The 15838-nt window shown below is 42.5% G+C and overlaps 1 protein-coding gene across 2 annotated transcripts in view; it reads right to left on the bottom strand.

The window, feature by feature from the left end:
- Window positions 1-474: 474 nt before the first annotated feature.
- HSD17B2 (hydroxysteroid 17-beta dehydrogenase 2) overlaps window positions 475-15838 on the bottom strand; it is a 90872-nt gene continuing 75508 nt past the window's right edge. For both annotated transcript variants that reach the window (XM_049622465.1, XM_049622466.1), the window contains 2 exons: window positions 13150-13287; window positions 475-917 (listed from right to left, as the gene is read on the bottom strand). In XM_049622465.1, coding sequence (XP_049478422.1) covers window positions 574-917; window positions 13150-13287 — 482 coding nt within the window. In that variant the 3' untranslated portion in view covers window positions 475-573. The remainder of the gene's footprint in view (window positions 918-13149; window positions 13288-15838) is intronic.

The following is a 15838-nucleotide window of genomic DNA, read 5'->3' as shown; positions in this document are numbered from 1 at the left end:
GACAGAGGAAGGGAGAGGAGGTGCACAGAGCACTGATTACACACTTGAACCAGTACCTTGAATACAGTAGTTACGGCAGGCTGTCTATTCACAGCGAGAAAAACTCCATTTGACTATGACCCTTGCCAGTTCTTCCTCTTTTTCCCTTCTCTATCTCATTTTTCCTGTCATCTCTTTGTCTTCCTCTTCTGGCAGGCAGTGGGATCCAGCCTGGATTTCAATTTGAACTGCCTTTTGCTAGCTGTGTGACAATGAATGGGCAACTTAACTTCTCTGATCCTTCATTCCCTTACCTGTTAAGTAGGGGTGAAGATACCTACCATGGTTCTCTAATGAGAACTAGATGAGAGAATATCTGAAATGTATGTGTGCAGAGCAGGCTGACACTCAATTCACATTCGTCATGGGGGTCATTTCTAGCCACCAGCCTTCTCAGCATTAATTCCTATTCAACCAACAGACTTCACAGGAAATACAAGGTAGGAAACCACAACTTTAATGGGAAGTTCAGGTTTCCCTTTCATTCCAAGACTAACACTCCTCACATATTTGCCTACATGCCTTGTTCTTCAGTTAGGCCTGCTTAGTTAGCGCCTTGGGCATGCCACCTCTAAAGTGAGGCAACTTTTTGCTAAAATAATCAAATACGCCAGTAGGACTAAATGAAACAAAGCAGAGCATTGGATAAGCCATTGGCCCTGGAGAGTAAAAGGCAAAGGGGCTCTTAGCAGACACGGCATGGTGGATGTCCAGGAGCACAGGGGACATATCAGTGTTGGTACTCCCGCTGATGAACTTGAGATAATCCCGTTGCTCAAGGATATAGTCCTGCCCATAGTCCTCTAGCACTTCGGGGGTAAGGTTGTCCAGGATGTCCTGCTCCAGCTTGTTCCACATTTCACTCGTGCCCGCGATACCTGTGATGCAAGAAGAAGGGAGGCTCAGATTCTGGGGAGGCCAGACCAGACGTGTCCGACCCTACCAGGGAAGCAGGCCCTTGTGAACTGGCTTCCGTTGGGAAGGACAGGCATTCCCAAATGGCTTTTTTAAAAATGAGCTTTATAATGGTATGTAATACACTTTTCAGCATTCATATGGAAAAGTACACACATGTCTAGGTTTCCACAAGCTGAATAGCCTGTGTAACCAGCAGAAAGAGAAAACAAGCCAGCCTCGGAGACTCCACTCCCAACCCCCTTCCCAGGATCCTCTGTCCCAATGACCAGGATGGAGCAGTTTTGCTTGGTATTGGACATTATGTAAATGGAATCACACTACGTTCTGAGATTCATCCATGTATTGTGTGGTCATTCTCATTGTTGTGGTTTTCCATTGTGTAAATATGCCACAAATTATCCATTATACTGTGATGGGCGTTTGGGTTGTTTCCAATTTGGGGGTCTTACAAATAGTGCTAACACAAACATTCTATTACATCTGTTTTCATGATTATTATATACAATATAAAATATAATGTATACAATATATATAATATGTATGAACATGTGTATATACATTTATGTATAATTTTTTAATATAGAAGCAATACCAACTTCTATGTATAAAATTAAATACACAATGTTAACTATCATCCTATCTATTTAATAAATATAATTTTAAACAATATATAACTTATGCATTTAAATTTTAGCATATAAATTATATGTAATTAAATATATAAACATATTTGATATAGAAACAATGGGTGCTTATTATATACAATTTAATTATATATACATTTACTTTAATATTATAGCAATGCCTGTTCATTATGTAAAATAAAGTAAATAATGAGATGTATATGTTTTTAAAATTAATCTCTTCTAAGGTAACTTAGAGTTTTGTGTGTCTTTCTACGTTCCTTCCTTGTTTATACAAACATGTACATACATAGGGCCGCTTGGGGGACTCAGTGAGTTGAATGTCCAACTCTTGATTTCAGATCAGGTAATGATCTCACGGTCTGAGTTTGAGCCCTGTGTTTGGCTCTGAGCTGACAATGCAGAGCCTACTTGGGATTCTCTCTCCCACTCTCTCTCTGTCCCTCCCCTACTCCCTTGCACTCTCAATCAATCAATCAATCAATCTCTCTCTCTCTTTCTCTCTGTGTCAGAAATAAATAAACTTTTAAAAAAGGCTTTGGGGGTGCTTGGGTGACTCAGTCAGTTAAGAGTCTGACTTCAGCTCAGGTCAGGATCTCACAGTTCATGAGTACGAGCCCCCCACGGGTCTGTGTGCTGACAGCTTGGAGCCTGGAGGCTGCTTCAGATTCTGTGTCTTCCTCTCTCTCTGCCCTTCCCCTGCTCACATTCTCTCTCTCTCTCTCTCTCTCTCACTCTCTCTCTCTCTCTCTCTTAAAAATAAATACACATTTTTTTTAATTTAAAAAAAAAGGCTTTGGTTTAATCTTATTTTACCAGGAACAAAATGCCCAAAGGATCATACTATACAGGTTTTCCAAAGATTTGCTTGTTTGTTTGCTGAATAATAAATCACAGACCTGCCTCCAAAAGTCAATGGCTATAGATTTAAACCAGAGCAGCAGAAATTTCCCATTGAACAGCTTTTAGGCAACCACTTCTCTGTCAAAGGACTTTCCAGTCATTCCTACATTTCACCATTTCAGTGACGCTGCCATAAACAGTCTTGCATAACACATCCTTTTGTATTTTAGCGTTTTACGTCTGCAGGCAGCCTCCACAGTGTGGCTGCGTGGTCAAAAGGCACATGCATTCTGAATTTTAATACCTACTGCCAGATTACTTTCCACAAAGGATGCAGCACCTCACATTCCCTCCTGCAAAGTGTGGGATTGCTCTGGGATTGCTATGGGGATGAGCCTTAGTTTACCAGCTTTAGCGACTCCTGGATATCGGATATTGGGTCTGTGGGGGAGCCTGACTGTGAAATGTAAGCCAGTGAAATCCAATTATACCCACCAAAATGCAAAAGGATTTCAATTGCTCATTACTTTTCATGAAAGCACAATACCACACTTAAAGAAATGATTACACTGACAATTACTCCCAAGGCTTCTGGGTCTTGAAAAACATGTTTGTGTGAACTATTGTTCCTCCAGCTACCTCTCCCCGTCTCGGCTTTCTCCAAGGTGAGGGATTCCTTTTCCTCTCCTCTTCCTCTCTAAACACCTCATGGACTTTCTAACCATTCTTGTGAGTACCCTGTGCAGAGTCCTCAAGGCTCTCTTTACTGGCGACAAAGCCACCAGAAGTTTGTCAACTTTCATCTGCCACTATTGACACCCACTAGCTGCCACTTTGGGGCTATACACAATGAAATTGTTGAGGTCACTTGGATCCAAATCCCATCTCTGACTCATACCACCTCTGTGACTTGGGAAATTTCCCAACTTCTCCGAGGCTCAGCTTTCTCCCTACAAGATGGGAATATTACTGATGTGCGGGACAAAGGCAAAAGAAACGTACATAAAATTGAATTTCCTTATAACCTGCAGCCCATTGACAAATATGTCAGGCAGGCAAAATATACTATTCCTCCAGAAACTCCCAATGTTGATGTTAATGCTTTGCCAGAGGCAAAAACAACCTTGGCTTGCCAAATCCAGGCCTCCAGGATCCCGTAAGTCTTCTTTAACACATGAAAATCCTTTTGGAAACTTCCTTTGTCTTTACTTCCCCCAACTTCCAAGTGTATAATCAGTCTCCCCTCACAACCTCAGTGCAGCTCTTTTTGCCCACGGGTCCTGTCCCGTGCTTTAATAAAACCACCTTTTTTGCACCAAACATGTCTCAAGAATTCTTTCTTGACCTTCAGCTCTGAGCCTCAACAATTTTCCACATCATTTTGGGGCCCTGACGAGGGGCTTTGAGTCTTTTCACCTGGACTCTGAGCCTTGGGGCAAACTTGGCGAGTCCTTCCTCTCTCCTCCCTTTGCTCTCCTATCGGGCTTTTCAAGGAGTATGGTCTTATTGGAACATTTTCATGTCGATTGCTCAGGCTGCAATCCTCTAGCCCAAGGCTACCCTACCAGGAGGAGAAAGCCTACCTTTGGGCTGGAAGTTAGTACCCAGGCAGGAACGGTAATAAGACTCAGAAACTTGAGGCCTTTTCTTTATTCCTGTCCTTATACAAAGTTGTCTGTCTGTCTTGGGCACAGGACAGCCACCTAATGACTAGCACAGCTGCTGATCTTAAGACTCCTGTGTGAAGCTTCCTCTCATTGGTCTAAAGTGATCGCCTGGTCTAGCCTCTTCTGGATGCGAGAACTCCACTCAGAGCCAGCTGAAACCAGTACCCAATTCAATGAAAGCCCAACTAGGACCATTTCCTAGAGAAGTTGGCTATAAAGATTACTTGTGTTGGTATGTCGCTTAGACCATGATGGATTTCTATCTCTACTGTTTTCCATCAGTGTCCTATACTAACTACTTAAACTACAGAATTGGGTAATTTCCCCTTGTCAAAACCTTTCTAATGTTTTCCATGGGTTAAAAACGGTGGGTTCTTCAAGGCCTTCACAGCAAGGTAGGGTATTTTAGTCCATTCACTGGCACCTGTTTGTAGTGTAGGATTTGATGAGGAAGCAGAGGGATGCTAGCATCCTTCCTATGGGGACTTTACAGCAGGGTGGTGATCATAGCAGTTTTGTTCAAGGGACACCTTGGGTCGCTTTGACAACAGGGACCTATGACATTTACTGTGTGGGACGCCACCTGGGAATCAGAGGGGATTTTTTGATAATGGATCTTCTCTCTTCAGTTCCCAAGGACTCTCCTTTGGAATGCCTATTAACCCCCTGGAAACAATTCAGATTGCAAAACTTAAGAAAGGACTGATCTGTAACACTGCATGGCCTTCGTGTGACCTCTAAGTTAGATCTCTCCTGTGGGAAACCGGGGAAATGGATAGAAGTACCCCTAGGTCCAGACCCACACCGCCCTAAATGAGGACCCTGCCTAAGAGCCTCTTGCAGAATGTGTTTGGCCAGTAAACCCCCTCCTGATACACTGGATGATAATTGTCTAATAAGCCTCCTCCGAATAAACCCAGGTTGCTGGAGGAAACACAGCCCATCCCTGACAAAAGAAACACTGACTCTCTCTCTGTTCCTCCTCCTAATAGATGTGGGGGCTTCTCCCTCCTTCATTCCCCAGGTTAATGGCTATAATTGGAACCAACTGTCTCTGGTAAGTCTATTTTGGGCTGGGGACTTTAAGGAGTATTCCCAAACAACTGCCAAAATGCCTTTAATTTCAAGGAAGTTCCCTGTCTTCTCTGGCCTGACGTGGACTGCCGACCTCCACTTTAGTGGAAGGCTCTTCTGCCTTCCCCTCCCCCTCCTCCTGTTTCTGCACCACCTCCATGCACAGCCTTCACGACTGGCTCCAGTAGCATCCCGGGCGCCTCCAGCGCCATTGGTTCCTCCTCCTCCCCTCGCTGTCAAGGAGGGCAGAGACCCCCATTGGACTTACACTGCCCACTTCAGATTTCTCCACCTGTGTCCCAGGTAAAGATTAACAATGGGGAACAAATTGATTGACTTTTAAGTGGACTCAGGGGGAACATAATTCAGTATTGAAACTAATTGAAACTTTTAATGCTACCTAGGTTTACTGAAGGTCAAATAAGCTCGTGTTATCTCTGTTGCCATTTGTCAGCAAAAAGATGACTTAAAATGATGGTTAATTTTGTCTGTCTCCAAGTTTTCTGGGGTAATTGTTAAGATAGCTTTCAAAGTCATTAGTAACCTGAAACTTTATAAAGTTTTGCTGGGATGATAAAATGGGATGGAATTCATTGGACATCTAAGCTTTTCCAAATAGGATGGAGTGCTGAAGAACTGATTACTAAAAATAGGTTTGTGCTTTTGGCTTCCTATTGCAGAGAAACTAAGAATATTTGGGTCTGTCGGAAAACATGTCTTGTGCTTAATAGATTCATAAATTTGCCATCTGAAGAATTCTGGTGTAACAGTTCACAATTGGTTACTACTTAGTTTTTGCTGGAGACTTGGGCTTCTAAGAGTTAAAATTCTTCTGCTAAATGTCTTTGAGACTGATGGAAATAAGGGAAGCAACTATGAATTTTAAAAGTTACTGTATGGGGCGCCTGGGTGGCGCAGTCGGTTGAGCGTCCGACTTCAGCCAGGTTACGATCTCGCGGTCCGTGAGTTCGAGCCCCGCGTCAGGCTCTGGGCTGATGGCTCGGAGCCTGGAGACTGTTTCCGATTCTGTGTCTCCCTCTCTCTCTGCCCCTCCCCCGTTCATGCTCTGTCTCTCTCTGTCCCAAAAATAAATAAAAAACGTTGAAAAAAAATTAAAAAAAAAAAGTTACTGTAGAAGGTTTATGGAGGGAAATCTTTGCAAAGGAATTTTATATGTGGTCAGGACTCAGGTTGAAATTAATGGATTTTAAAAGTATATAGGTATAAGATTGAAATTCTTTTCTCTTTGTTCAAAAGACAAAGTTTTCTTGGATTGTTGATCTGCTCTTGATAAGAAAATGTAAACAACATGTTTTTATTTTTTTCTCTTCTGTCTGTCCAGAAAATCAAAACTTTTATGTTTTGTCTTTATCAGGTCTTTGATTACACAGTTAAAACTTCTCAATACTATAGGAGCTGAGTTTTGCTAACAACTGTATAACCAGACACTTTTGCCTTTGGAATCTCATATTGCCACCTTGGTTAAATAAATAATTAAGTTTTGGGGTGCTTGGGTGGCTCAGTCGGTTAAGTGTCCAACTTCGGCTCAGGTAATGATCTCACTGTCTGTGAGTTTGGGCCCCACATCAAGCTCCGTGCTGACAGCTCAGAGCCTGGAGCCTACTTCGGATTCTATGTCTCCTTCACTCTCTTCCTCTCCCACATTTGCACTCTGTCTCTCTCTCAAAAGTAAATAAACATTAAAAAAGTTTTTTTAATAATTAAGTGTTAAATTTTGTAATGACCTGTGGTCTTATTTAGGCATGTGCTTTATAACTTTCTGAGGTTTTTTAACACACTTCCCAGTATTTAAACTGTCAATGAAATCTTTTTGACTAATTAGGCCTTTTTATTTGGTATGTTAAGTGACTCTGGAAGCATTGTTAAACAAATAATAAGCCTTAGGTATTGTTTGGGTAAATGCTATAACTATTCCAGAGATGAAATTCCTAAAGTTTTAACATGTTTTAATATGTTCTGGTATAAGACTATTACTTAATATTCTAATTATTGAAGAGTTCTGTGTCACAGAAATAACTGGATTTCCTTGCCAGCTGTAATGAACTCTAATCAAATCTTTAACCATGGCGATTGTTGAGTCTTTTGTCATTTATAGTTCTTGTTCTTAATCTCTTGCAAAACATGTTTCATCTTCAAGGAGACTCATAGAAAGGGCTTTTGACAAATACAGGTTTTTGATATCTTTAAAATCATCAAACTAAAATTGGTAAGAATTTCGAGAACTAACTAAAAAGTTGCATTCAAACTGAACAAGAATTAGTAACTTTAAGTAAATTAAGGAAGATGATGATAGTTGTTAGTTTTTGTGACTCTCGTTTGAAACATTGCCGGCTCTCTAATGTTTGCTCTCCCAGATTAAGGAAGTTTTCTCTTAAGATATCTATGACTTTCAGAAGTGTGATAAAGTATTCATTGGTGAACAAATTAAAGCATTTAACTTTTCTCCCTACCTGTACCCTCTGAAATTCGAAAACTCTCAGTGAGGGTTCTTTCCTTCATGGCAACTACAGTTATTTGCAGAAGTTCAATAAGACTATGTTCTCCTTGTAACAGGACACCATTAGAAATATTGGTTATTTTCCCAAGGCTTTGGCTGGAATGTCCTATTTAAGAGACATGCATAGACAGATATGACCCGACAGCTTTAAGGAACTAGGGTTGACTTTATGAAACGTGGCGAAATAAAGCCCCTTGGAAATGTTGGCCTGATGCCTTGCTTACAGAGTTCCCAGCAGCCTTACCACGTGAGGAAAGAATGTCACTTCCCCTGGCATGGGGACCTCATGAAGAGGAATTCACCCAAATCTACAGGTATTGCAGGCATGTCTGATGGCAAGTACTTGGCTTGGCTTCTGGCCTAGAGAGGTTACAAAAGTTCAAATCTAGAGATTCCTTATAAAATGTTCCAACAAAGCAGATTTTAAAAGATCCATAGGATCAATCACTATCCTTGCTGAGCTTGTGTAAGTAATTAGGCCGAGTTTGTTAAAATTGGATTTGTTTTTACAAATGAATTAGTAGTTATTTGGCTATCTCTGGAAATGAGGGCAATTACAGAGAAAAATTAGGTTTCAATAACACATCTTCGTAGATATTAAATTTTAATACTACTTATTATAAACTAGACTAGATGCTGAATTCTTCTGGTTTCCTCAAATATTTGGCTAAGACTCTCCCTGAGTTAGGTTTCCAATCTTCTTCCATTCTCTTGATTTAAAGTCATTAAAAACTAAAACTGCCTTTTCCCTAAAAGCCCTAAAAACTGCTGCTGGACAACTGGAGGTAAACTTCAGAGAAATAGCCCATGTATAGGACCATCTTGCTTGTTATTCTGTGGGGATAATAACAAGACCCACGGGCATACAATTATTTGAACAACTGGAAAATGGGATGGATTTCCCCAACCATTGTATATGAAAAGCCTTTTCTCACTATAGGTACTTACCAGTAGGTAAAGACTATAGTGTTTTATTAAATTATTCACTTTTCGTGGGTTCAAGCCCCTTGTCAGGCTCTGTGCTGACAGCTCAGAGCCTAGAGCCTGCTTTGGATTCTGTGTTTCCCTCTCTCTACCCCTCTCCCACTTGTGCTCTGTCTCTATGTCTCTCAAAAATAAATAAATGTTAAAAAAAATTGAAATTATTTACTTGAGGCCAGGTTTTAATTCATAAATCTCTTTAAATGAATATGCAAACTATATCCTCCCTAAACCTGATCCGACAGTTACTAGCAACCCACATATAAACCCAGGAGACAAGGTTTATTTAAAGAATTGAAAGTCTAATACAGCAGGAGATTTAATTCTGAAATGAAAAGGCCCCTACTGTGTCATACTCCCACAGCCATAAAATTAGAAGGACATTCCTCGTGGACTCAAAAATTAAATCTGTATCTGCCTGGGGCATTTGGGTGGCTCAGCCAGTTGGTTGAACATCCAACTCTTGATTTCGGTTCATATCATGATTCCAGGGTCAAGGGATCATGTCCCACATCAGGCTCTAAGTTGAGCATGAAGCCTGCTCAAGACTCCATCTTTCTCCCTCTGCCTCTCTCCCCAATTTGTGCTCTCTCTCTCTAAAATAAAATAAACAACAACAACAACAACAACCCTCTACATTCCTCATAGGAATCCAGTGTGCCAGCTAAGGGTGCCTTCTTATTCTTGTGAACCTGTGGAAGACTTCAGACTTCTCTTTAAATGAAAATGATGGTTGTACATTTCTTTCTCATTTTCCTTGCCCCCATTTATATGGGCCATTCAAAAGGATCAGCAGAGACATTTGAATTACAAACCAGAAAAACCCATACTATTCAGCCACCTGTTTCCACTCTATCTGAGGATGTTTAGAGCTTGACATCTAAAAATCTTCTCCCTGGCAGCACTCAGGACTCGTACACTGGGTTTATAATTTGCTCTACCCATTAACTTATATTTTTCTTTTGTTTCCATAAAGGTGCCTCTTATTAATTACCTGACTGCTTGCTAAACAAAACAGCAGGTGATGGCTAATGCCACTTGCTACACAATTAAGGCCGTAAATGACTCTCAAAATGGCATTAGATATTTTAACTACTGCACAGGCTGGAACATGTGCTATCATAAAAACAGAATGTTGTACATATATTCCAGATATCACAAGCATGTAGCAGGATTGCTAAAAGCTATAAATACTCAAATTAGCACATTAAACTATCGGTCTCTTTCCTTTAGTGATTGGTTAAACTCCTGGACTAGAGGAACATTTTGGGCAACTATCAAAAGCCTTTTATTCAGGCTTCCCTTTCTCCAAATAATATTAACCTTATTTTCTTGTCTTCTCTGATGTCTCCCTGCCTGGTGCCAAGACTCCTTCACGGACGTAACTTCCAGCTGATAAATGATCCTTTCTACTCAAGGAGGTTTATATATGTTGTCTACCTTGGATTGGCTACCTTGGCCTTTGGTAACTCCTATATAGAAATTCTCCACCTGACCAATGTTGACCCATAGGAAGGGACATCTCTATGCCCCTACTCAGCAGGAAGAAGTTACGGAAGGTAAGACCTTCCACCCTCAACAACCTTAAAGATTTAAGGGTCAAAATTGTTCAGGGGGGAATGATGTGGAAAACAAGGCAAAAGAAATGTACATAAAATTAAGTTGCCTTCTAACCTGCAGCCCATTGACAAATAAAATACTTTAGGCAGGCAGAGTATCCCATTCCTCCTGGAAGTCTCCATCTTAATGTTAATACTTGGCTAGAAGCCAAAAGCAACCTTAGCTTGACGATAGTCAGATCTCCAGGATCCTATAAGTCTTTAACAAATGAAAATCCTTTTGGATACTTCCTTTGTCCTTACCTCCCTAACTTCGAAGTATATAATCAGTCATTCCTCACAACCCGAGTACAGCTCTTTCTGCCCACAGGTCCAGTGCTTTAATAAGACCACCTTTTTGCACTGAAAACTTTCTTTTTCAGAATTCTTTCATGACCTTTGGTTCTGAACCCCAACACTTCAAACCACATCATTACAATGCCTACCTCCTAGGTGAGGATTAAGTGAAATTGTGTATGTAAAGTGCTTAAAACCTGCTAGTCATGGAATCTTAGCTATTTCTATTGCAGGAACTAAAAAATATGGTATGTCTCCTTGAATGTCTTCAGAAGCTCTTTTTCTCTCTGAAGATTCCTCTTCTTGTGCCCCCCACCCTCCACCCCACCCCAGCTTTGAGCATCCTTCTCCAAACTTGAGTCCTCAGCCTTCCACTGTCTGGCCTCTTGCCTTGAGAGAGCCCATCAGGATCACCTTTAGACTGAGGGCAGCCTCATAGAAAGAGAGGACTGAGCACTGCACCTAGAGATCTGCTTTCAGATTGCCAATCACCAAAGTGTGTCGCATACCCACATGGATGTATCACCCACCCCACACACCTGCCAAATGATGTCAATTAAGCATACCGCTCAGGGCTGTCATACAGATTAGGACCTATATGGGAAGGACAGGAGTATAAATTGGAACAATATTTTTTAAAAAATTTTTAAAGTTTTGTTTATTTAAGTAATCTCTACACCCAACATGGGACTCAAACTCAAGACCCCAAGATCAAAAGTCACATACTCTTCTGAATGAGCTAGTCAGGTGCCTCTAGAACAATATTTTTTTAATATTTATTTTTTTTATTACTATTATTGTTGTTGTTTGTTGTTTGGTTTGTTTGTTTTAGAGAGCATGAGCAGGGGAGAGAGGCAGAGAGAGAGAGAGAGAGAGCAAGAGAGAGAGAAAGAGACAAAGAGAGAATCTTAAGCAGGCTCCGTGCTCAGTGCAGAGCCCAACATAGGGCTTGATCTCATGACCCTGAGATCATGAACCTGAGCTGAAAACAAGAGTTGGATCCTCAACCAACTGAGCCAGGCACCCCTGGAATAATATTTTTAAAAATGGTTTTGTATTATCCACGAAAGCTGAAGACGATTAAACCCCATGAACTAGTCATTCCACTCCTGGGAACGTGACACTGGAAAAATCACATACATGTACAGCACCGAAAGTGTCACGTGCCAAAGGGTTCATAGCTGAATTGTTCATAATTGTCCCAAGGTGACCCAAATATCCCATCAGTGATAGAAAAATCGTGGCATGTTCACAGAGTACTGAAAATGAGTGAGCTGCAGGTACAAACCACACAGATGAACCGTGAAAGCAATGTTGAGTGAGAAAAGCAGACACGAGAATACATACATGCTGATTCCATTCAAAGTTCCATAACCAGTAAAGCCAAATCCTATTGTTTGTGATGCATGCATGTATGTAACACTGCAAAGAAAAGCAAATGAACAATTGCTACAAAAAATAAGAAAGTGATTATATGTTGAGGATGGGGAAGACTAGGACTGGACGGAGATCATATGGGCACTTCTGGGCGCTGGCAATGCTTTATTTTTTGATCTGGCTGTTAAGTGCATGAGTTTTTAAAGTAATTTGTTAAACTCTGTGTGTATATATTTCTCAATTAAAAAAAATGAGTGTGGGGTGGGGTGTGTGGTTGGCTCAGTCAGTGGAGCATGCGACTCTTGGGCTCAGGGTTGTGAGTTTGAGCCCCACATTGGGTGTCGAGATTACTTAAAAAAATTTTTTTAAATCTTAAAAAAATGAATTAATTTTTAAAATAAAAATAAGGAGCACCGGGCTGGCTCAGTCTGTACAGCATGTAACTCTTGGTCTCAGAGGTTGAAAGTTTGAGCCCCGCATTGGGTGTAGAGATCATTTAGAAATAAAATCTTTAAAGGGGCTCCTGGGGGGCTCAGTCAATTAAGCACCTGATGTCAGCTCAGATCATGTTCTTGTGGTCCATGAGTTCAAGCCCCGCGTCGGGGACTGTGCTGATGGCTCAGAGCCTGGAGTCTGCTTCCGATTCTGTTCTCCCTCTCTCTCTGCCCCTCCCCCACTCATGCTCTGTCTCTCTCTCTCTCTCTCAAAAATGAATAAAAACATTTAAAAAATTAAAAAAAAGAAAACTATATGACATCAAAACTAAATTCCTTTGTGGAACTGATGCAGGGGAACAACTGTACGCTGAAGAACCTGGCACTTGCCCTTTTATTATTTTTTTTAATGTTTATTTTTATTTTTGAGACAGAGAGTGACAGAGTGTGAATGGGGGAGAAAGACACAGACTCTGAAGCAGGCCCCAGGCTCTGAGCTGTCAGCACAGAGCCCAATGCAGGGGCTTGAACTCACGAATTATGAGACCATGACCTGAGCCAAAGTCAGAAACCCAACCGACTGAGCCCCCCTCCCCTCCCCCCGGGCACCCTGCCCTTTTATTATTAAAAGAGGCCCATCTATCCCAACTCCTCTTTGGCCAACCACTGAGGAGTTTGGTTTGAGCTCTGTCAGAACAAAGGACCCTCAGAATCCCGTCCAGGATGAACGCTGAGGGGCCCCTGAACTGAGACACTTACTTGTTTTGAAGCCTCCAGGCTGGATGACAGAGACTTTAACTCCCCATTTGGAAAGCTCTTGTCTCATGACTGCTGAAAACATGGTCAGAGCTGCCTTGGATGAGCTATAGGCTGCCAGCTTCTCTATTGGGACCCCTCCTGCAGGAGTAATGAGAAAGAAAAAAAATTAGGTCTGAGGTTCTTATCTGTTCATCCACTAAGTATTTAAACAGGACCTACTGCATGCCAGGAACCTGTATGTGTGGTGGCCACAGCAGACAAGGGCCCTCTGTACCCAGATGAGTGCATATTCTTGGTCACAACTGCCCTCTGGCTTCCTTTGCTTCTGCTTCCCTGGCTGCTTCATCACAGTCCAATGACAAGCCATATAAAGTGTAGTCTGTCCCAACGTCTAAGCTAAATGTGATTCAGGTGGGTTAAAGAGGATCTGTCCCAGCCTCTGACCTTCCAGGTTGGCCAACCTCCATTCTGAGGTTCCAGGTGGACATACCTGGGGAAGGGGCACTGGTCAGCCCATTCCAGCACCTGTAGTTGAACAAAGTGGGTCTAATACTTGTCACAACAAAGGGTAATGCACACCATGGGGAACAATGGGACATTTCTGTATGAGGGAGTGAGAAAGGGCTTACTCTAGGGCTGGGTAGATGCTCTTCATGGCACCTGATCCCACTTAGCTCAGAAGCTGGGGAAAACAGCCTGAAACTGGGTCTATCATCGGACCCGATGTTCAGGAGGAGCTATGGAAAGCAGAAGGAAAGGAAGCCAGAGAAGTGGAGTGACCCTAATTGGAATAAAGGTCTCTGCAGGTGTAATTAAAGTGCAGATCTCAAAACGAGACCATCCTGGATCAGGATAGGCCCTAAATTCAAGAATAGCTTTTCTTGTAAGAGACAGAAAAGGAGGAGACACAGGAAAACAGGGGAGCAGACCATGTGGAGATGGAGGCGGAGATTGAAGTGATACGGCCACAAGCCAAGGAATGCCTGGAGCCCCCACAAGCTAGGAGAGTCACAAAGGCATCCTCCCCTAGAGCCTTCAGAGGGAGGAGGCCCCGCCAACACCTTCCTTTCAGACTTCTGGGCTCCAGAACGTGGCAGAGCAAGTTCCTTTGGTTGTAAGCCACCTGCAATTGTTACAGCAGCCTTGGAAAAGGAATGCAGATGTGTTCCTGGCATTCGTTACCTGGAGAACGCTGAGAGTGGGAAGGGGTGAAGACGGTGAGGGAGCATAGCACTGAGGGGACCTCATGGGGAACCCAGGGTGGCTGGACATTAGGGCTCTCAGCTTTGGCAAAGGTTTCCCTGGTCAATAAAGCAAGCCCTGGACAAATGGCTAAGCAAGCTCGGATGTAGCCACACAGTGGAATACCACTCAGCCATTACAGGGTTCATTGCGAGGGGGGCGCCTGGGTGGCCCAGTCAGTTAAGCATCTGACTCTTGATTTCGACTCAGGTCATGATCTCACAGTTCATGGGTGTGGAGCATGCTTGGGATTCTCTCTCTCTCCCTCTCTCTCCCCCACCCCCTTCCCCACTCTCTCTCAAAAATAAATTAACATTTAAACAATTTTTTTTAAGTGCCTTAAAAGGAATGAACTTGAGAGGTGCTTGGCTGGCTCAGTCAGTGGAGAATGGGGCTATTGATCTCAGGGTTGTGAGTTTGAGCCCCGTGTTGGGTGTAGAGATTACTTAAAAGTACTGTTTTTCAAATAGAGAGAGTGGGGAGGGGCAGAGGGAGAGAGAGAGACAGAGAGAAAGAGAGGGAGAGAATATTAAGCAGGTTCCACATTGAGCGTGGGTCTCAATTACACAACGCTGAGATGATGACCTGATCCGAAATCGAGAGTTGGACGTTTAACCACATGAGTCACCCAAGCACCCCAAAAATAAAGTCTTAAAAAAATGGAATGTTGATAGACACAACAGCATGGTTGAGTCTCAAAATAATTATGGTGAATGAAAGAGCCAGACAAAAACCAGTGCGTGCTGTATGATTCATATATTTAAAATTCTAGAAAATGCAAACCAATCTATAGCGATACAGATAGATCAGTGGTTACCTGCAGCAGGTGGGGGAAGGATTAGAAAGGGGGACATGGGGGGCGCCTGGGTGGCGCAGTCGGTTAAGCGTCCGACTTCAGCCAGGTCACGATCTCGTGGTCCGTGAGTTCGAGCCCCGCATCAGGCTCTGGGCTGATGGCTCTGGGCTGATGGCTCGGAGCCTGGAGCCTGTTTCCGATTCTTTGTCTCCCTCTCTCTCTGCCCCTCCCCTGTTCATGCTCTGTCTCTCTCTGTCCCAAAAATAAATAAAAAACGTTGAAAAAAAAAATTTAAAAAAAAAAAAAAAAAGGGGGACATGGAAACTTTCGGGGATGAAGGACATGTTTACCATCTTGATTGTGGTGATGGTTTCCTGGGTGCATACATATGTCTAAATTTATCAAATTATGTACTTTAAATATGAACGGTTTGTTGTATGTCAATTATATCTCAATTTTTTAAGGGTAGGGAAGGGAAAGAGGGAGGGAGGGAAGGAGAAAGGAAGGAAGGAAGGAAGGAAGGAAGGAAGGAAGGAAGAAGGAAGGAAGGAAGGAAGAAGGAAGGAAGGAAGGAAGGAAGGGAGGGAGGAAAGAAGGAAGCAAGGGATGGAGGAGGAAGGAAGGAAGGAAGGAAGAAGGAAGGAAGGAAGG

This window comes from Panthera uncia, assembly GCF_023721935.1.
Source record: "Panthera uncia isolate 11264 chromosome E2 unlocalized genomic scaffold, Puncia_PCG_1.0 HiC_scaffold_20, whole genome shotgun sequence".
Lineage (NCBI taxonomy): Eukaryota > Metazoa > Chordata > Mammalia > Carnivora > Felidae > Panthera > Panthera uncia.
Note: the sequence above shows the minus strand (reverse complement) of the source record. Positions and strands in the feature narration are given on the sequence as shown.